Consider the following 22,347-nt stretch of genomic DNA (forward strand, 5'->3'; position numbering starts at 1 on the left):
AGCCCTTTTCTAACTACAAAAGCGTCTTGCAAGCGATACGCATGCGCAAGCGACGCAGACTCGACCCTAAAAATGAAGAAAAGAAAAATCAGATGCTTCCATTGATATATGGCAGCACCAATTTGTTGATCATTCCCACTTAAATGGTGGCTCCTACCCCAATTTTAGAAATGGCATAAACTTGTGGAAGTTGTCAGGTTAAAATGTACGAGTTGTTAGCAGTATGGAAGGATCCTCTTGATAATATAGCAGATAATCAAACAAGGCGGAGCAGGATACAGACATCCATCTTACGTACAAGGACCAACCAAATATTGCGTACCGACACTGATCAGTGTAATGCCGTTTGACCACCTTACAGATAAGTACATTGATATTTCTGATCTACCAGGCCCCAAACTAGCTATATCGTCTGTTGGACTTAGCGCAAGAATGAGCTTCCTGTGCCTCCAATTTGTTTCATAGTGAATAAGAACAATATCTCTGTACATCTGGAGTAAACCTAGAGTATCCTCCGCACACCGACCAAAACATACCTGGTAAATACATTTGGTCACATCAATGGTTTAGTAATACAAAAGAGGAGGCCAAAACCTGCGATAAAGATAAATTGCTCCAGCATACTGCAAAGGTCTTACAAATTTTGAAATCCACCTATACAGCTATAGGAGACCTTAATACATAGAAGCTTGAAATGGATTTACTGGCACTACAACAACACCCTCTCACACTTCCTATGAACAATGATTCACATAACAATACCAATATATGTTTGCTCCCATTACGAGGGGCCCCAGCTGGATAGGATGGTCACCCTACTATATTTGTTGCCACCCCTTGGTCGCAGGCTGACTTTCTTTCATTTACCAGAGATTTTACTAAATTACTGGAGCCCTTTCATTGCCTAGAACTAAATAGGTTAACACCAATGGTGAGGTCTACCTGGAACGATTTAGACATTCTTTTTAGCATCATTGTGCCCAAAGATTTATGGGAAGAGTGTGAAAAAATAAGATACAGCTTGGCTGACAGAAGAGCCATAGCGAGGCGTGGGAAATGGGCCTGGTGAAGATTTAAAAAGGAATTAAAACCAGTATTGACATTTATTAGGAAAAAGTACTAGAATAAAGGGTTGACTGGGCTAAAAATAATGCACAGAAAATAAAAGATAAATCTGTACATGACTATTATGAAAGATTGTTACAAATTTACCAGCAACACAGTGGCATGACAAATCTCTTAGGGGTGAGTTTACCAGCTTTTGTTACTACTTTAGTAAATGGTTTACACCACACCATTAAAACACATTTACAGACACCCTTTGTGTGCTGGTAGCAAGAACCAACAGAAAAACTACTAGCAACTGCTAAATATTGTGTAGTCTATCAGTAACAGGTCTCAAATGAGCAGCAAGTCAAAATAAAAAAAAGGGAAGGTGACGCTGATGTTAGCACATACACAGTATTAGCAGGAGTGAGGCTCAGGAAATGTTGGTGGGGGTGCTGTGAAAGGTAGAGGGCGCAGCCAGGGTAGAGGTGGAGGGGAGACAAAGAGGTTAACCAGGCAGTCAAGGACAGGTAGGTAACCTCACACCTGCAAGTAGGTGCTACTACCTTCCCGACTCAACCCCAGCACAGTAATCACCGGGGCAACAAACAGAGCAGTGGGTTCCTAACTTAGATGACACCGATGGCTATTACCCCCATGCCCTCCGCCTCATGGATCTTTCTAAGGCTGCCCGAAATCCAGATCCTGGAACAAATCCAAGCAGCTCGAATGGCACAGAGAGCGGAATCGCCAGCAGGGATCCGGTAGGGGCACCTGCAAACCCAGTGGGCCTCAGAGGTGTATTATTTCATGTTGCTTCATCTCCAAGAAATTCTGGGAAATACAGATTTAGGCTCGGTGCTTTCCACATGGGAGTGGGGCCTAGATCAGTGGTAATCCCGCACTTTGTCCGAAGACTTGGACCAGCTCAGCAAAGTCAAGGAGCATTTTGACTTTTTTTTTTTTTTTTAGATTTCTAGTACAACTTATGACGACTTTGAGCGCGATGACGAGTGCTGGGAATGGTTCCACGAACAGCCTGGGTCCAGAAGCTTCAGGAAACGCTCCAGAACCACCTTTAGATCAATAAAGTGGTAGTTGGGACAAGCCTTGGAGTCATGAATCGGCTCCAAGCACCAAATGCAAGTGAGGATCTGTCACAGACAGCTGTCTGCAACAGGAACCACAGAGTTTAAACCACACAGACTGCTTTTTAGAGGACATCTCCCATGCACACTGAGACCTAAAGGCTCAAAATGGTCATCAAAACATAAAAAAATAGTTGAAAAAATAAACTGAGGTAGCTGTCTCTGTTTCTGCGCTGATGGCGCAGAAAGAAAATAATTGATGTCAGCATGCTTGAGCGACGTCCATATAGGAACTGCACATGTCACATCTGGCAAAGTGGGTGCCAACACAGAGCCAATCGACGCCACCTACCAGAGAGGATTTTCTGGATCCAGTCTGATGCCTTTGGAATATTCTTGTGCTCTGACAGCAAATTTTGTCACAGCGGTGCTAAAGCACCAAACACACCTAATTATAACCAGTAGCCAGAGGGGCATGTTAGGAACCACTTTGCTTCTGAAACCTATACCTATAGCAGGAATCACTATCCATGGCTATCCAGATGCTGATGAACTCATTTTAGAAGTAATGGTTTACTCACAACCTCAGTCATGAAGAGCAAGGGCAGAGAGGCAGACAGCTCTCTCTCACTAAGTTACAAAAGTCTTTACGACTGATTGAAGAAGGTCCAGCAGTAATTATCCAAACACTATTTAATAAAAAAAAAGATTACTTTATTTTCTTTTGCTGTGGTATTTTTAGTCTTTAAACTTACTCTTTCAGAAATCTAACTGCAACAGGTGCCTTGTAAAATACACATTTCATATCTTTCCCTTTTGCCCGAAGCTTAACTTGTTTGGATTGTACAGTATAGACTAATTCATTTGTGTGGTATAAGACATAGTTTTATTTCATAACCACTGTGCAACTGATGCTTCATCTATTCAATAAGAAGCCCAGAGTTCTCACGATCATAGCATACCTAATAAAAAAGCTACTTACCTTCTGTAACTAATTATGTGGTAGAGACATATTCTAGATTCCTTACCTTAGAATGGCCCTTAGGTGTTAGACTGGATCCAGAAATGTTTCTTTGAGCAGTAACCTTGCATGCCATCAGGTGGCGTCAGTCAACTCCACCCCATCATTGGCGTCATGGTGCGGATCTGTCACCAACATCATGTGATGACAGGAGTCACACCGCTTGAATCCAGTCTTGTGGGAGGACATGCTAATACACCAGGTGGTCAAAAAACTTTGACAAAATGTTGAAAAGTCAGTCAAAAAACGACTGAGGGCAGCTATTCTTTGGATCTGCCCATAGGCTGGCTCTGAAATAAAAGAACAGACATCAGCATGCCGAGGTGGCGTCTATATACGACCTGAACGTTATCATGGCAACCACATTGCCAACGACCAACGCCAACTGATGGCGCAGAAGGGTACTGCTTGAAGAAAAATATCTGGATCCAGTCTGACACCCGAGGGAAATTCTAAGGTAAGGAATCTGCAACTAGAGGTCTTTATCAGATCTATTTTTAGGGCATAATGATCTTGTAATTTGCCAGATATGGTCGAAATGTGTATACTAAAAACGATTTTTGAAATTCTCCTTGTTCAAACAAACATAGCAATTTCAGACAGACAAAATGTAGAATCTACCATAGGTAGTTCAGTGAATGGGCATGAGACATCGATGGACAAGACAAATCCAAAAAGAGAGACTTACCATCGGAATCAATGCTGTTGAGGGCAGTAGGGGGAATGACAGACACTTTACACAAACCAAGCGGACATTTGTTGGGTAACAAGTCTTTACAGGCAGAGTGAACCTGTAGAAATAGGAGACAGGCATTATCAAAAACTATAATTATCATTAGAGCCAATAGCATAGCTAGTTCCAGAAATAGAGACATATCTTACTCTCGAATCAGACAATGGCCTCCTCCCTACTTATGTAAATCCAAAATTGGATTCCATATTACACTCCCACAGGTAGCATTCTTTGAAAATGTTTACAATATAATGATTCATTCACTATAGCTTCATACTAGTTCTCTCTTCATTAGTCTCATAGTACCAGAGACCTTTTCTCACCACAGCAGTCACACAAAACTCCTGTTACAACAGAATCAAATGACCTATTGTGGTCCCCCCAACCTCATCACAACACTTGAAAGATGTGGTCACCTTACTATGGCATCACATCAGACAAGGATTTTCTTACATCCACATCACAGACAGTCTTTTGCTTGCAGTAGACGGTCTGCTTATTATTACAACCCTATAAAGAACAGAGCTCAAATTATGATGGGCTCACATTACACACTGCTGCTACCCAGAGCAAAACAGCACTTTCTTCATTGCAGACATGTTCAACTGACAGCGATATAAGGTACTTATCTGTAGGCATAGTTGAACATAGTGGGAATATGCAATTAATGTACAAACACATTAGTTCCACCTATGCACACAATGACACTCTAAAAAGAGACAATCTCTCTTATTAAACAGATATACTTATTTGAAAGCACATTTTTTTAAAATACCCAGTAAAAACTTAAAACTGACAGCGCAGACTACACTTCATCCAATTTTTTTAACTGAAAAAAATAGAAGATAGCTAATGGCTATTGATTGATTATGAAGCTTGACAAAGGCATTATAAACTTTATTCAGCTGCAATAAGGCTGACATCAGAAGCATTTTACAAGAGAAACAATGGTTGTACTAGAGCCATGAGGTTGAAAACGGTTAACTTTAATGCAAAAATAACTTTCTTGTATGGATAGTACCCCTTATGATAGCTTAAAGGACACAATTAAATAAATATCTTTAACTAAAAGGCAAACAGATATGACATATACCAATTTATAGCAGTAAGGAGTAAGTTGGAGGCAATTTCTTTAAGTTGGAAACTTACACATTTCAGTTCTTGCTTATGCTCTTGGACAGAAGAGACTGCCCAGATATCTTATGATAAAGAGATTCAGTTATAAGGCGGAGCAAAAGAAGATAAAAGTGGCAGCTTAAGAAACTGATTTTGAAGGGAAGCTTGGTCCACACAGGCATTTCTTCCAGAGCTCTAGCCTAGTCTGCAGAGACAGCTCTCCAGTCACAACTCAGGACAGATGAGAGACGGTTTTCAGCTATTGTCAACTTGCTGAGAAGGACTGGATTAGCCATTTTACACCTGGCTGAATCGGCCCTAAGTTTTCCTAAAGGGATTCAGTGGCGTCTGGGTAGCACGTTGGTTTACATGGTCCAGTTCAGCAGAATATGAACTGCTTGGATATCACCAACCTGGAAGGGATGAGATCATGAATGAAAAACTATTGTTTTGACGTTCAAATCTACTCTGCATCTTCTACTTTATATTGAAGAGTTCAATTCACGCACAGTGTAGGTGTGTACCCTGCTATGCCGAGTGAAGACACAGTATCCAGAGTGAGGGAGGCAGCGAGCACCTGGATGGTCCCGATTGTGACATCCGCCTCCAGCATCTGGTACAGGATCGACGAGAGGATGCAGACGGATCAGTGGCAGCGGGAAAAATCAGGCCCTCGGGCTCACTTGCGGGGCCTGGAGCAGACAGAATCCCATCGGCCACACACGGCAACAAGAAGCAGATACAGGCAGCTCGGAGCGGTAGAATCTTCATCGCCTGGAAGGCGCCCCTGAAAGCCGGAGAGACACGTACATGGACTCGGGCGACAAATGAGGAGCCCCCCTACTCAGGCAAGTGGTGCTATGCAAGGGGGAAAGGAAGACCTAGCCTCCTGAAGACCCAGACTAGCACCCAGAGAACACGTGACAGGCTTGACTCTCCCACAGATGGTGTTTAGAGAGCTGGGGTAACTCCTTGCCCCCCTACAAGATCCGTGGGGCTGGGGGCCCTCAGTTCTGGGCCTCATCGGACCCCGCTGAAAGGTCAGGGATGGAGCACCTCGACCGGACTGCGAAGTGAGCGTTGCTCTGTGAGGAGAGGGCATCCAGGGACCAGTTCTACAGGGGGAGTTTCCTCCGAGCACAATCCCCAAGCGGAGGGTGCAAGGGGCCTGCAAAGAAAGTTATTTTGCCCGACACCTTGGAGGTCACGACTGTAGTGAGACATTCTCAATGAGAGACACCCATATCCAATAGAGGTAGCTGTAGTTGGGCTTCTGGTACAGTCAACTGAGGCCAGACTCAATTGTTCTCTCCCCCCCACCCCTCCCTCACCCCCGTCTTTCCACCGCGGGGCGGACACCCAACGCAGGGACCTGCATACATGAACTCTTAGTGACCAAGTATGGTGTCAAGCAGGAAGCAGAGTTTACAAGTGTGCAGACTGTAGTCCTGGGGTTCCCATCCTTGCCATATGGCAGAGGGAAAACAGTTGAAACAACAGCAACTCAATCTGAGAGGTAAGAGCCATGGTCCAGAATCGAGGTCCCAAAGCCATACAGGTGGATAATTTGGACTAATACACTATAGTAATGGCTACTCCCAGCAGAGTGTCACAGACAGTGGAAGGGGCCTGGAGGCCCATCCTGAGGGAGATCCCTTGTTAAGGGAAATCATGACGGCCATACAGGAACTCAAAGGAACAATCAAACCAAAATTAGATGCGGTCACAATGGATGACAATTTGTTACATGCGGACTTCAAGGAAAATTACTGAGAAAGTCACAGTGACAGAAACCCAAATACATGGACTTAACTCAACTAAGAAAAAGCTGGAAAAGCAAGCCTGCACTTTAACGAAACAGAAAGCAGCAATGACCGCTAGACTAGACGATCAAGAAGGGAGAGTGCGCCGTAACAACATTAGAGTGGTGGGGGACCCAGAGGGAATGGAAAGAACCAGTGCGAATCTCTTCCTGAAGATCTTATTCTCAACACACTCTGCTCCAAACAGCTGTCTAACTTCTTCTCCTTCTCCATTGAACGGGCTGTTCGAACATCTGGCCCACCACCATGCCCGGGGGCACCACAAGAACGATCATTGCAAGAATATTTAAGTATAGAGACCGTGATGCAATACGTCAGGCAGCTCTAACCCACGGAGATCTCCACTCTGAAAATGTGCTCATCTGATTTTTCTAGACTCTACACTCCAGGTGCAGACACAACAGCACAACTTTGAGGAGGTCAAGAAAGCTCTCAGGGCTAAAGAGATTAAATACATGATGATGTACCCTGCCCGGCGGAAAGTGGTGGTGCAGGGCAAGACATGGCATTTTGCCTCCTCAGAGGAGGCCTAGGACTGGGTCGAAGGATGGCGTGTAGAAGGCTGAAAGGACCCTAAGGAACAGAGTCCAGCGTAATCAACACATGAGAGATTGACCCGAATGGGCAGTATGTTATGAGCATTATGTGTTGTGTTATATGGGGTCTCAGAAAATAGACTAAACCTGACGGACTCGATCAGGGATTGGGGGGCATTAAACAAAGGTGCTGCAGGGGGACTGAATGTGGACTGTCCGGGCGAAGCATCAAGCAATTTTTTATTGCCCTGCAGGGAAGGGGGAGTTTTGGGGTTTGCATCTGCTGCTCGTGGTTGTAAGTTATGTTCACTCATCTCAGGAGTCAATCCTTGCAGGAAGGACAAGTCACAAAGGTTTGCCACACAGGAGATAACTGAACAAGGGCATCTGGAAGGGATAGGAAACACCACATCATGGTTACCACACTGACATGTCAAGCACCACTGGGGCTGAATATATAGTCATGGAATATCAATGGCATGGGGGGGTGGGAATTGAACACACGTTAGTACTTCAGCACCTGTGTCTGCATGCCCCGATTTGGTATTAATCCAGGAAACACACCTTTAAAGACATAATTTTAAGGCCCTTAATAGATTTGGTTACACACTCTTGGCCCATCAAGGCTATACAACGGAATCGAGGGGGGCTGCCACTCTAATTAAAAAATCAATACCTCTCACCCTACAACGCACATGGCACGACCCCATGAGCGGCTTTGTGGCTGTAACGGACACATGGGAAGAGCACACGCTCAACATATTCTCGCTATACATACTGCCCAGATTGCATGCCACAACCCTTCCAAAAGTAAGTACCCTTCTCCTGGAGTTCATGAGCAGAACTCTTATACTGCGAGGGTACATGAATGCAGTGTTGGATCCAAAGATGGATAGGAGGCCAGAGGCGACCTCCCGGTCACCAGCAAGTCCACTCCAGGCCTTCATAGACACAGTGGGACTGACTGACATTTGAAGGGACCATAACCCAACCCAAAGGCATTACACATACTTCTCGCGCACACCTGGTAGCTTCTCACAACTGAATTATAGCACATGAATGTGAACAGCTTCAGGAAGCGACTCACCATGCATGGGGCGTTTCGGACCATTCACCAGTAAGGGACCTGCTCACTTGGGAACTACGCGATACAACACTCACCCCCCCCCCCATGATAGACCAATGGTAGCTCCAAGACAGTAATATTAGAGAAAAGCTCAGGAAGGGGACTGACTTATACTTTGATGAAAACAAGGGGACGGCAGAGTCTGCCTGTACTCTATGGAAGGTGTTTTAAAAGATTGTGAGGGAGCAAGCCAAAGCCTTAATAGGTCGGGGAAAAAGGATACAAGGTTAGAATGTGAGGCCATTGAGCAAGACATAGAAATATTGGAGACCAGGGTGACAAGTGATGCCCCAGTGCGCTACTGCCATCAATTGCCTCTTCGAGAGCAAGACCACAAGAGTTAGCAGAAAATAGGGCAAGGAGTCATGCACTGGTGGCTCAACCCAGACTATGATGTAGGGGACAAGGTGGGCAAACTGTTGGCCTGGCTAGAGCAGCGGAATAGGGAACGCACGTGGGTTTAAGCTACAGAAGATAGAGCTGGGGTCTTACGGATGACCAGCAATGACATAGCAGACACCTTTACGGCCTGCTATGAGAAGCTGTATACTCCAGTGATATGACGTAAGATGACTGTATAGACTTACTGAAAGATATAACCATACAAACATGGGGAAGGAGTGGGAGTCTCCAGAGGCAGACTTGACGGAAGAGGAGATTGTGAAAACTATTCAGGGCATACAGTTTGGAAAGGCAGCAGGTTCTAATGCCTTGCCCACTGAGTTATACAAGGGAGTGGCAGACAAGGTGATCATGCCTATGCTGGACATGTTCAGACAGCACAAGCAGACAGCTGCTTGCCACCAGTTCAGCAGATTGCCACTACAGTCGTCATCCCTAAAAAAGGTAAGTCCCCGACTGTGGTTCATACAGCCCCATTTCACTGGTTCTGGTGAAGGTTTTAGCAACCAGAGTACCCAAGGATATTACCTAAATTATACACCCTGATCAGTCAGGCTTCATGCCAAATAGGAGTACTCGTCTTCACCAAAGGAGACTCTATGGGGTACTACATAAGACATGCCCACCCCAGGTGGAACGTGCAGCAGTGATGGCCTTAGGTGCCAAAATGGCATTCAACAGTATTGAAGGGAATTATCTCTTTGCTGTGCTTGTGCGTCTTGGCTTTGGGCCCAACTTTTGCAGCTGGACCAGACTACTCTACCAGGACCCATTAGCTAGGGTGAGGGTGATTGGAGGGGTCTCCCACATATCTGACCTGCAGAGTGGGACCGGGCAGGATTGTCCCCCTCTCTCCAATTATTTTTATGCTGGCACTGGAGCCACTGGCTGCCTGGGTTCATCAGGACCCTCTAATACAGGGAGTGAGTGCGGACGGGCATGGGAGGAGCGTGCCTCTCTCTATGCCGATGATGTTTTGCTTTATGTCACACAGCCCTCCCTATCTATAAACAGGATACTCCAGGTCTTTGATGTCTTTGGGAGCCACTCAAGCTACCAAATCAATTGGACTAAATCATTAATCTTTCCATGTCTGGGGGACTCTTGGACCTCTATAGGCCTTCTATTACCTGGGAATCTATGTTACCAAAGACCCGCAAGAGTTTTTGCATAGAAATGTGTTCCTGCATCTAAACAGGCTGAAATGAGATGTAGAGCACTGGAGGATCCTCCCTCTTGGGTAGAGTGACGCTCTATAAGTTGATGACACTCCCACGCCTCCTTTATGTTATTCAAAATACACCCTTCCCAGTCCCTCCTGCGTTCTTTATGAGAATTGAGCATGAACTCTCCTGCTCTGGAAGGGGGCCGTGCATTTCGCTGACAAAGCTACAGAGAGGGGTCTATGACGGTGGCGTGGCAGTACCCCATCTCCTAAAGTATTAATGGGTGACAGTTATGAGTGATCAACAACTGGGTATTCTCAGACCATCACGAACAGGCCTCTGGAGTAGACTGGGACACTATGGGTCATAAAGGACACAAAGCGATCATATACTATAAGAGAAGGGAACGAGCTTTGCCGAAACGCACTCAGACAGTGGTCACGGTATGGAGGGAGACCACTGCTTACTAAGGATGGAAAGGTGAACTCTACAATTACTCTGCTGTGGGATTGTGACATGTTAACTGGTGTAGGAGGCCTGTCAGGCTTCTCAAATTGGGAGCTTATTGGCATGGAACACTAGGGGGATGTCTGGCAGGGACAATCCTTTATACAATTTGAGACCTCTGCCAAGAGTTACTGAGATAGAGCAATGTAGGTATTTGCGACTGGGATGTGCCCTGCGATGTCATATACTGAAAGGAGAACAACTTCCTGAGGCCTCCCCCAGACAACCCCCTCCTCACAGAGCCTATTTCTGAAAATTAGATCTCAGTAATCTACAAGAAACTAGTGAATATCTCCCCAGATCCACTGGTAACTTTGAGAGGGGCATGGGGTGAGGATTTAGGAGATATTGAGGATTATGACTGGGCGGAAGCCGCTCCAAGTCCAAGGAAAACAGCAAAACGGGCAAGGTTTGGGCTAGTACAATTCAGGATACTACACAGATCTTACTATTCCAGAACCCTTCTCCACATAGGTAGAACCAACACGCCGACATGTCTCAGGGGATGCGGAAAGGCAGGTACCTTCTTTCATATCCTGTGGGACTGACCAGTGATATCCAGGTACTGGAGGGAGGTTACACAGAGGCTGTCCCAGGTTCTGACAGTTGGGCTAGCTGTAGCTACACCAAGGTTGGAAGATATTCCATGCAGCGGATTGTGCCATAAAAGAGCTGTAACTGAATTTTACAACTATTTGAGCTTCTGGAAGCAAACTCGCATTGCTGTGTACGGTATTTACTTCTCTGCAATATTTTCTTGCATAACCTGAATGATGGGCAATGTTTTCAATGAAAAGAGTTAAACAATGTTAAAATGAGCAATCAGAAAGCTACATAAGCTTTGAAACCCCCTACAAATGTTGTCAAGACTGTACTCGATGACATCAACCACTTGATTGAAAAAGTTCAGTCTACATTAAATACAAAGGCAATATCTACAAGTGGCAGGTGAGGATCATGCAGTGTCTAGCAAAAGCAAGACCCCTTTCCTGGATGTTCCTGCAACAGTCAGATATCCAACGAATCCTAAAATGATCATCTTCCATAATGTTCCATGCTCCAAAAAGGTTTACCCCTTGGCTACAACTGAGGTGGCTGCCTTGCCCCATACAGAATCACTGGCTTAATCTCCAACTGAACTTGCACCTACATTAATATTAGTAGCTGCTGCACAACTGATGTGGAGTCAATGACAGCAAGTGCTAATAATGTCTTATTGCACCAATAATTGGACAATCTGAAAATGCTACTAGTTATTCTCTCTACGCAAGTTGCAAAATAATGAGTAACCAATGTCGCTGTAAATGTATTAGCAGCGGGGGGAGCTAGGAGACTACAGTGTAATTGCAATACTGGCTGGAAGCTGCAGGGAGGGTGTTACTTACACAACATCCGTCCCAAAATGTTTCTGGTTCAGACCAATCTCCCTAGATGGGCTCTAATGATCTGTGTTGTTTGAATTCTGAATTAGAAGCTCTAGGGTTGCAGTCTGCAGCAGGCCTTGCTTTGTCAAATCTGAATGCTATAGATTTACTAACTGATTGGGCTGAGCGTGTGCTAGAGGACGATTGTATTGAATCTGTCACTGTGGCCCGGGAAGTGACAACTAGAATACCTGGACATGATGTAGATTCAATGCCACTTCAACCAGGGATTAATTACAATCTACTTGGCTGTGCTTCAGTTTCTGCTGCTTATCTATTTGCTGCTCCACATCCATGGGATGAACCTAGATCTTGATCTAGCCTTACTATCATCTCCTAGAAATTGGCTGGCGTTAAACTTAAATTATTAGATAGTGAATGGTTTCTTTATATTGGTAAATTGGATGTCTATATGATTCAGGAGACCTGGGCTACATCTAGGATGTACATTAATGGTTTTTCTACCTACAGTGAAGAAGCCAAGCCACTTGGGAAACATGGACAAGCAAGTGGAGGGTAGCTTATTGTTATAAAGAATGATTTATATTGCAGACATACAGTTATGAAGATTGACAATTTGGAGCACTGCTCGTCAGTTGGCTTCTATAATTGCAGGCAGTGGTTTTAGGGCCTGTAATGCTCAGATTCACTCAGACTCTCCTAAGGTGCCCACCCTTAAGCGTGGCCTACATACAAGCAAGAGTGATTATGTCCTTTTAGATGTAAAGTTATGGCCGCTGTTGGAGGACATGAAAGTTGACACCAGCTCCAAAAGCAAACATAACTCTTTGCTTCAATATCTTTTTGATGAAGTACTGACTAGGACTAAAATCGTTAGCCATACATTTGTCCCTGAACCACTGATAGCAAATAATTGCAGGAGAGTTACCTGTCAACACATAGGGGGTCATTACAACATTGGCGGTAAAAGCCGTGCAGAAGACCGCCGATACTCCGGCGTGGCCGACGAAATCTGCCACAGCCATTATGACCCACATCTCGGAATCCGCCGAAATTCAGACACCCACACAAGTCCGCCACACCAAAGGTCAGTGATAAACTGGCGATAACAAAACCTCCACCATGACGTCAACAGAATCACGCCCATGCTATCACGACCCACGAATCCATGGGGCGGTCCTTCAACCGCGGTATGCCATTGGCGGTACACACCGCTGCGCTCAACATACACACACATCTCCAAAACATCGCCACATTGGAAAATTCGAAATACACACACCTGATACACATACAAACACCACTCCCACACAATCAATACAATATAAAACATAAACCCACATCACCCACAAACCCCTACTACCAAAAATGTTGACAAAGGCTAGAGAGACAGCACAGCATAGACAACCCCACCACACAGAGGCACACAACACCATCACCCACACAACATCCACGCACAAAAAAACCACACACCACTACATATCACCACACTTATCACCACACACACCACCCCACACATCACCTACACCACCCCATGGCACGGCAAAGACACCCCAGGTTCTCGGAGGAGGAGCTCAGGGTCATGGTGGAGGAAATCGTACGGGTAGAGCCACAGCTATTTGGATCACAGGTGCAGCACACCTCCATAGCTAGGAAGATGGAGCTATGGCAAAGAATAGTGGACAGGGTCAACGCAGTGGGACAGCACCCAAGAAATCAGGACGACATCAGGAAGAGGTGGAACGACCTACGGGGGAAGGTGCATTCCGTGGTCTCCAGGCACAACATCGCGGTACAGCGGACTGGCGGCCGACCCCCACAGCTAACAACATGGGAGGAGCAGGTCTTGACCATTATGCATCCTGAGGGCCTCGGAGGAGTCGGTGGAGGAATGGACTCTGGTAAGTCAAATCTTAACTATCATATCCCCCACCCTACCTGCATGCTATCACAGACCCCCACCCTCACCCCCTCCCCTATCACTCCAACTCCTCACATATGCACTACTAACACAAACCACCCATCCCAACACCAAGCCCTGCATGACACAACAAAGCATGGACACCCATCACTAAAGCATGCCCACTGCACATACCCATAACACCCCCCAACCATCATCACACAAGTCCCCACATAGGAATGCTACCACTGGGGTACACGGTCACCCACCCATTGGACACCATGACACACACAGATGCAATAATAATGCTTTTACACCCCTGCAGGACCACTACCCTACGTCACCAGACAGGAGGGTCCAGACATCTCCACCCCACCAACAGAAGAGGCCCACAATGATGACAGCAGCTCTGGCCAACTGGATCTAGATGACCAGCCCGGACCATCGTGGGCCTCGGGACAGTCGGTTCCCCACACCCAGTCACAGGCCACCACAGACCTTCCACCCTCTGGTAACACCAGCACAGCACCCACCCAGTGGGCCCATACCTCCGTACCCAGGACACATCAATCAGCTGTGTGTCCACCACTACAGGGAACCCAGGATAACCCACCACCCCAACAACATCAGGGACCTGGGGGCAGTGGTAGTGGGCACACGGTCCAGGGGACGGAGGCCCAGGAACACAGGGGAACTGGGAGGGCTGCTGTGCGACAGGGGGCGGACAGGCCAAGGGAACCCACTCTCCATGAGGCCCTCTCCTCCATCATGGGAGCATACCACCACTCCCAGGAGATGATAGCTACGGTCCTGGCCAAGTTTCAGGAGACCCAGCGCATGCAGGAGGAACAGTATTTGGGGTTCAGGGAGGAACTCAGAACCATCAGCTCCGCCCTGGGCACCATCGTAGGGGTGCTGAAGGAGATACTGCCAAGCGGCCCCTGATACTAGCATGGACGATGAACTGCCCACCACCTCCGCCGGCGCTATTGGACAGGACGCCCAGCCACAGGACCACCACACCAGCACCCCACCCCCTGCAGACGGAGAACCACCCCGCAAGAAGTCCCTGAGATCCAGGAACAGGACAGAGCATGATGGCAAGACCCCCGCCAAGAAATGAGACCACCCTGATTGTCATCCCACTGTCCCACTTTGTAATCCTGTCCATATTGGAACTGCCCTAGCTCCACTTCCTATGCCCATATGGGCAGTGCACCTGTGAGACTAATAGACTGGACTCTGCCATGGATATTCCTCCACCATCACCCTTCACCATTTTACCAACCCCCTCCAATATTTAGCACTGCAATAAACACCCTTGAAGCACAAAACAATCTGGAGTCAGTCTGTGATTTTGAAAATGTGTATTAGCAATGACAGTGACAAAATCCGTTCTCAAATGTAATGTCAACATACCTATGTCACACATCTCAACTCCATGAGGAATCTAAGCAGTTGACACATGTTGGTAACTACACCTGTGAAACCGTAAGGGAAATGTACAACTCAGTTACCATATACAGGTTGAAATTGACAGACAGGATAGAGGTAGAAGTGGGAAAGTACTTATAGTAGGCGGGAAGGTGTTCTCACCTGTGTGTCATTGGAAATATTGCTGGATAACTGAGTCCCTGTTGTCAATGTCTTCTTCCTCTGCTTCCTCCTCATCACTGTCCACAGGCTCCACAGCTGCCACAACACCATCATCTGGACCATCCTCCTGCAGAAAAGGCACCTGGCGTCGCAAAGCCAGATTGTGAAGTATACAGCAGGCGATGATGATCTGGCACACCCTCCTTGGTGAGTAGAATAGGGAACCACCTGTCATATGGAGGCACCTGAACTTGGCCTTCAGGAGCCCGAAGGTGCGTTCGATCACCCTCCTAGTCCACCAATGGGCCTCATTGTAGCGTTCCTCTGCCCTGGTCCTGGGATTCCTCACTGGGGTCAGTAGCCATGACAGGTTGGGGTAACCAGAGTTCCCTAATAGCCACACACTGGTCCTCTGGAGTTGACCCATCACATAAGGGATGCTGATATTCCGCAGGATGTAGGCGTCATGCACTGAGCCAGGGAACATAGCATTTACCTAGGAGATGTACTGGTCTGCCAAACATACCATCTGTACATTCATGGAATGATAGCTCTTCCGGTTCCTGTACACCTGTTCACTCCTGTGGGGGGGGACCAGAGCTACATGGGTCCCATCAATGGCACCTATGATGTTAGGGATATGTCCAAGGGCATAGAAGTCACCTTTCAGTGTATCCAAATCCTCCACCTGAGGGAAAACGATGTAGCTCCGCATGTGTTTCAGCAGGGCAGACAACACTCTGGACAACACGTTGGAAAACACAGGTTGGGACATCCCTGATGCCATGGCCACTGTTTGAAAAGACCCACTTGCAAGGAAATGGAGCACTGATAGCACCTGCACTTGAGGGGGGATCCCTGTGGGATGGCGGATAGCTGACATCAGGTCAGGCTCCAACTGGGTACACAATTCCTGGATTGTGGCACGGTCAAACCTGTAGGTGATGATTAAATGTCGCTCCTCCATTGTCAACAGGTCCACCAGCGGTCGGTACACAGGAGGATTCCGCCATCTTCGCACATGTCCCAGCTGACGGTGCCTAGGAAGGACAACAGTGACCACAGAGTCAAACAACTCAGAGGTATGTACCCACAGTCTACACAGAACACGAAAATTAACCCAAAAAGTTGTCTGTATGTGTGACACAGTTGAAAATGAAGCCATGTGGGCCCCTGAAATGGCGGCTGCCTGACCACTAAACTGGGACAATGGGATGGGAGGTAACTGCGCTGGCGTTGTACACCGTCGCTGTAGGCGGACAAAGACTGCTGCGCAATGCTGCATTGGTTAACATTGGACCCTATGGGTCCCAGGAGCCAATGACGAAGTGCGCCGGCGGTGATGATACGCACCGCCGCTGACGTGACCGCCATTTTCTATCTGTTGAATCACTCAATACCTGATCTTCGTCAGGAGAGGACCTACACTGCAAGTGCTGCTGTGACTTCGGTCTGGAAGAGACAATGGCTTGTGCGTCTGGGGAAAGGGCCTCTGCCTTCACTGCACAGGAGTTAGAGAAGCTCGTGGACGGGGTCCTCCCCCAGTACACGCTACTCTACGGTCCTCCAGACCAACAGCTGAGTACACAGGTAGCAAGTTTTATGGGCTATGCCTGTGTGGAAAGGGCTGGTTGTAAGAAGGAAGGGGCCACAGTTCTGCATGCAGGAAGGACTGTGAATGCATGTGCCACATGGCAAGGGTAGGGATGTGGGCCACTCACTTTGACGGTGTAGTTGGTAATGACTTCTCTTCTTCCCCTGTACGTGTCATGTAGGTCAGCGCCCACCAGAAGAAGGATATTTGGCGTGCCATCGCCAAGGACGTCCGGACCCTGGGGGTCCACCAGAGACGGAGCACCCACTGCCGTAAAAGATGGGAGGACATTCGCTGCTGGAGCAAGAAGACGGCGGAGGCTCAGATGGGGATGGCCTCCCAATGTGGGAGGGGTGCCCGTCGCACCATGACCCCCCTGATGTTCAGGATCCTGGCGGTGGCCTACCCTGAGTTGGATGGGCGCTTGAGGGCATCACAGCAGACACAAGGGGGTGAGTACAACATCACTGTGCGGACTTTGAGAGCAGTGAAGGTGTCTGGGTGGGGGAGGAGGGCTGTGGGTTTCCCTAGGCCAGGGCGAGTTCCGTAGGCTAGGCCCCTCCGTAATGAAGGCCATGTGGCACTCCACCCCACCTCTGTAGAGTGCCAAGTACAGGTATACATGCCCCTGTGTCATCTATGTGTGCTGATGTCCACCATAGCCATGTAGGCCATATCCCAGGAACTGCATCTGTAGAGGCCAACAGCGCGGCGTAGTGCAGGGGGCTGCTGTGTCTGTATTGTCCGCCACCGGTAGCGGTAAGCCATGCACTCAACCTGTCTTTCTTCTGTCGCCCCCCCCCCCTTTTTGTGCTCTCCCTGTTCTTGTGTGCATCAGCATCATCAGGCGGAGGTACAGTGGCACCAGAGCACGAGGGAGCTGCATCCCACATGGCCATGGAGGGCCACACCACGGACTCTGAATACACCCGTGGGACGGAGGGCGAGGGGAACTCCACGGCGGTCACAGGATCAGCAACCAGCGACACGGACTCGTCCTCCGATGGGAGCTTCCTTGTGGTGGCAGCAAAATCTGTGCCCCCCACTTCTACAGGTACAGCCGCCACCCCCCCTACCAGCACCGCCCTCCCAGCAGCCCCTCAGCCTTCGCCCCATGCCCGCTCACCCAGGAGGGTAGGCGTCACCTTCACCCCAGGCACCTCAGCCCCTGCCCCTGTCACCACTGCTGCCCTCAGTGAGGAGGCCATTGACCTCCTCAGGTCCCTCACTGTTGGGCAGTCTACCATTTTGAATGCCATCCAGGGTGTAGAAAGGGAATTGCAACACACAAATGCATTCCTGGAGGGCATTCATTCTGGTCAGGCTGCCCTTCATCGAACCCTACAATCTCTGGCCTCAGCACTGATGGCAGCCATTGTTCCTGTGTCTAGCCTCCCACTTCCAACTTCCTCCACCCAGACCCAATCCCCTGTACCCCAGCCTATCCCAAGCACACCTTCAGACCAGCCTGCACACACGTCAACACACAAGGGAAGCTCAGGCAAACATAAGCACCACACATCCCACAGGCACTCATGCAAGCATCACACACATACAGACATACCAACATCCACTGCCTCCTCGTCTCCCTCCTCCCTCCCAGTGTCATCTACACTCTCACCTGCATGCACTACCACTACAGCCACTAGGTCCCGCACCAGCACACCCACCACAACACCCTGCTCACCTGCACTCACCACCCCCACTACCATTTACACGTCCCCTGTGTCCTCTCCCAGTGTGTCTGTGACGCCCCCTCCCAAAGTACACAAACGCAGGCACACACCCACCCAACAGCCATCCACCTCACGACAGCCTCCAGCGCATGCACCTGCACTCAAAGCCACAAATGTTACACCTCCTACAACCACCTCCTCTTCCTCCAATCCCAGACCCCCTCCAGCTACCCGTACCAGTGTTCCTAAGAAACTTTTCCTGCGCAAGCTTGACCTCTTTCCCACCACTCCCCCTCCAATTCATAGGTTCCGTACTAGCACCTCAGCCAAAAAATCGCTGGTACCAGTAGTGCCTGTTAGAGGTATGTGGAGTGCACCTGGCACCAGGGCAGCCAGTGTGACAGAGCCACAGCACAGCCAGTCCCCCCCTGTGAAGCACCAGAAGTTGGACAGTGCCCGGCGGGAGTGGGGGGAAGGCTCCAGCCGGCAAAGCCGCTCACAGGGGTCCCCGGGGGAGTGTCCACTCAGCTGTGACTCCTCCCAAGGTGGGGAAGGGGTAGAAGAAATCGCCAAAGTCTGGGAAGAGCAGCACGGCGGAGAAGACCGCCATCATCCCCGCTGCCCAGGAGGCCACCGGCAGCCCCATCGTCACTGGCCAGGAGGCCACCGGCAGCCCCATCGTCACTGGCCAGGAGGCCACCGCCAGAGTCAGTGCCCAGGAGGGCAGCTCCATCGTCACTGGCCAGGAGGCCACCGCCAGAGTCAGTGCCCAGGAGGGCAGCCCCATCGTCAGTGGGCAGGAGGCCACCGCCAGAGTCAGTGCCCAGGAGGGCAGCCCCATCGTCACTGGCCAGGAGGCCACCGCCAGAGTCAGTGCCCAGAAGGGCCCTGGCAGCCACAGCCCCACTGGGCAATGAAGGACCGCCAGCCCCAGCCCAGCTGGGCAATGAAGGACCACCATGGCAAGCACCGCTTGAACAGGGCTAAGACCGCCATGGCAAGCACCGCTGAACAGGGAAAAGACCGCTGAACAGGGCAAAGACTGCCATGGCAAGCACCGCTGAACAGGGCAAAGACCGCTGAACAGGGCAAGCACCGCTGAACAGGGCAAACACCGCCATGGCAAGCACCGCTGAACAAGGCAAAGACCGCTGAACAGGGCAAAGACCGCTGAACAGGGCAAAGACCGCCATGGCAAGCACCGCTGGACAGGACAAAGACCGCTGAACAGGGCAAAGACCGCCATGGCAAGCACCGCTGAACAGGGCAAAGACCGCTGAACAGGGCAAAGACCGCTGAACAGGGCAAAGACCGCTGAAAAGGGCAAAGACCGCTGAAAAGGGCAAAGACCGCTGAACAGGGCAAAGACCGCCATGGCAAGCACCGCTGAACAAGGCAAAGACCGCTGAACAGGGCAAAGACCGCTGAACAGGGCAAGCACCGCTGAACAGGGCAAAGACCGCCATAGCAAGCACCGCTGAACAGGGCAAAGACCGCCATGGCAAGCACCGCTGAACAGGGCAAAGACCGCTGAACAGGGCAAAGACCGCTGAATAGGGCAAAGACCGCCATGGCAAGCACCGCTGAACAGGGCAAAGATCGATGAACAGGGCAAAGACCGCCATGGCAAGCACTGCTGAACAGGTCAGTACTGCAAAGTCAAGCACCGCTAGCCCATGTGCGGCAGGGGCAGTGACGGAACTGGGACCGTCACGGGGAGAGTGATGCACTGTGGGCACCAGTCCCCCTCCAGAACCAGTGGAGAACAGCATCCACTCCGTCTGTCCTTAACAGGATGAAGCACTCTGGGCACCAGTCCCCCTCCAGAACCAGTGGAGAACAGCATCCACTCCGTCTGTCCTTAACAGGATGAAGCACTCTGGGCACCAGTCCCCCTCCAGAACCAGTGGAGACTGTTATCCACTTGAGAGACTGTGGCTTTGCACTCCCCAGGATTGAACAGTGGGCAAACCAACCACTGTAGAGACTTGAGAGATTGTGGCTTTGCACTCCCCAGGATTGAACAGTGGGCAAACCAACCACTGTAGAGACTTGAGAAACTTTGGTTTTGCACTCCCCAGGATTGAACAGTGGGCAAACCACCCACTGTAGAGACTTGAGAGACTGTGGCTTTGCACTCCCCAGGATACATCAATGGGCATGGAGCCCCCTCGTGGATCTGGCGTGGTGCACTCATCCGGCTGAGGTGCCCCCCCCCTTCCTTTCCCCCAGAGGTGCCTATTGTATTTCTATCGGATGCTGTTTGTCTGTACCGCCGTGGCGGTCGGAGTGTTAAAGTGGCTGTCTTTGTTGGCGGTTTTACCGCCGCTTTAACACCGTCCGCTAGGGCTGTAATGACCCCCTTAATGTCTAATCAACAATTGCAGGCCAAGCTATATGGTTTGTATGTGACCTTTCTAGCTGATTTTGCAAAATTTTCCCAGCACTGCTATTACGATTTTTGAAATTTACATATCTTTTCTCCCCCTACTGTAAGATATCTTTTACAAGAAAATGAATTCTAGTCAGCCTATTTGACATGGTCACCCTCACTTTTTGCATGGTACATGATGCAATTTTGACTGACAGTGCAATGGGATCCTGCTATCCAGGTCCCCCAGTGCCAGATCTTGTTCCCTAAAACTGTTCAATTGTTCCCAAATTGGAAATACCTTTGCCCCCCCCCCCTTTCCAGGCCCCTAGTAAATGGTATCCCTGGTACCTACGGCATGGGTGCCAAAGAAGATTCCCCAGGGGCTGCAGCATGTATGTGCCACCCTCAGACACCACTCACCCAGCACATGAAGACTGTCATTGTATGCTGCATGCATTGGTGCAGCTAAAAGTGTAAACACAACATTCCCCTAACACTGCATGCAATATATGTACGTTGACCTTACAGCAGGCCTTACAGCCCTAAGGCAGGGTGCATTATATTGCAAAAGCAGATGCCCCTGCTATGGCTTTGTCGATTCTTAGACATAAAGAGTGAAGAGGGAACCCATTTTAAGTACATGTGCTGGATACCTGTCACTACGAGTCCCCCAACGACATAATGGATTTACGGAGAATAGGGAAGTTTGGTGTCAAACATCTGGTATTAATAAACCCTCACTGATACCAGTGATGGATTTATTAATACATGCACACAGAGGGAACCTTAGAGGTGCCCCCTGAAAACATACCAACTACCAGTGTGCAGACAGACTAGTTTTAGCCAGCCTGCCACCACCAGACACGATTCTGACCCCCAAGGGTGAGAGCCTTTGCTCTCAGGCAGTCAGAAGCTAAGTCTGCTCTGGGAGAGGTGTTTACACACCCCACCCAACAGGATGACCTGTGAAGAAGCCTATCACCTTTGGTATGTAGATCTGGTTTCACTCAAAAGAGAGATGCCGAACCCGCTGCCGCACCAGGCCATATTTGGCACCTGGACAGGCACGAAATTCAGTATTCAGAGAGGTGCGTCCACCACTCAAGTCAGTTCCACTGCTAAGGTGGCTGCCTGATGTGGGCACTAAAATTAGAAATATGCCATCTTGGTGTTGGCATATTTAGGAACTCTGGGACAGGGTTATGCCCACTTCCCTCAGGAAGAAGTCATATAGGGAGTGCAGTGACCCCAGGGGTAAGA

The 22,347-nt window shown here is 49.1% G+C and overlaps 1 protein-coding gene across 4 annotated transcripts in view; it reads right to left on the reverse strand.

The window, feature by feature from the left end:
* The window catches only part of DGKD (diacylglycerol kinase delta), a 1,336,482-nt gene that overhangs the window by 1,006,748 nt on the left and 307,387 nt on the right, over positions 1-22,347 (reverse strand). For all 4 annotated transcript variants that reach the window (XM_069213762.1, XM_069213763.1, XM_069213760.1 and 1 more), the window contains exon 8: positions 3,845-3,947. In XM_069213762.1, the coding sequence (XP_069069863.1) occupies positions 3,845-3,947 (103 nt within the window). The remainder of the gene's footprint in view (positions 1-3,844; positions 3,948-22,347) is intronic.

The sequence above is a fragment of the Pleurodeles waltl genome, chromosome 11, assembly GCF_031143425.1.
Source record: "Pleurodeles waltl isolate 20211129_DDA chromosome 11, aPleWal1.hap1.20221129, whole genome shotgun sequence".
Taxonomy (NCBI): domain Eukaryota; kingdom Metazoa; phylum Chordata; class Amphibia; order Caudata; family Salamandridae; genus Pleurodeles; species Pleurodeles waltl.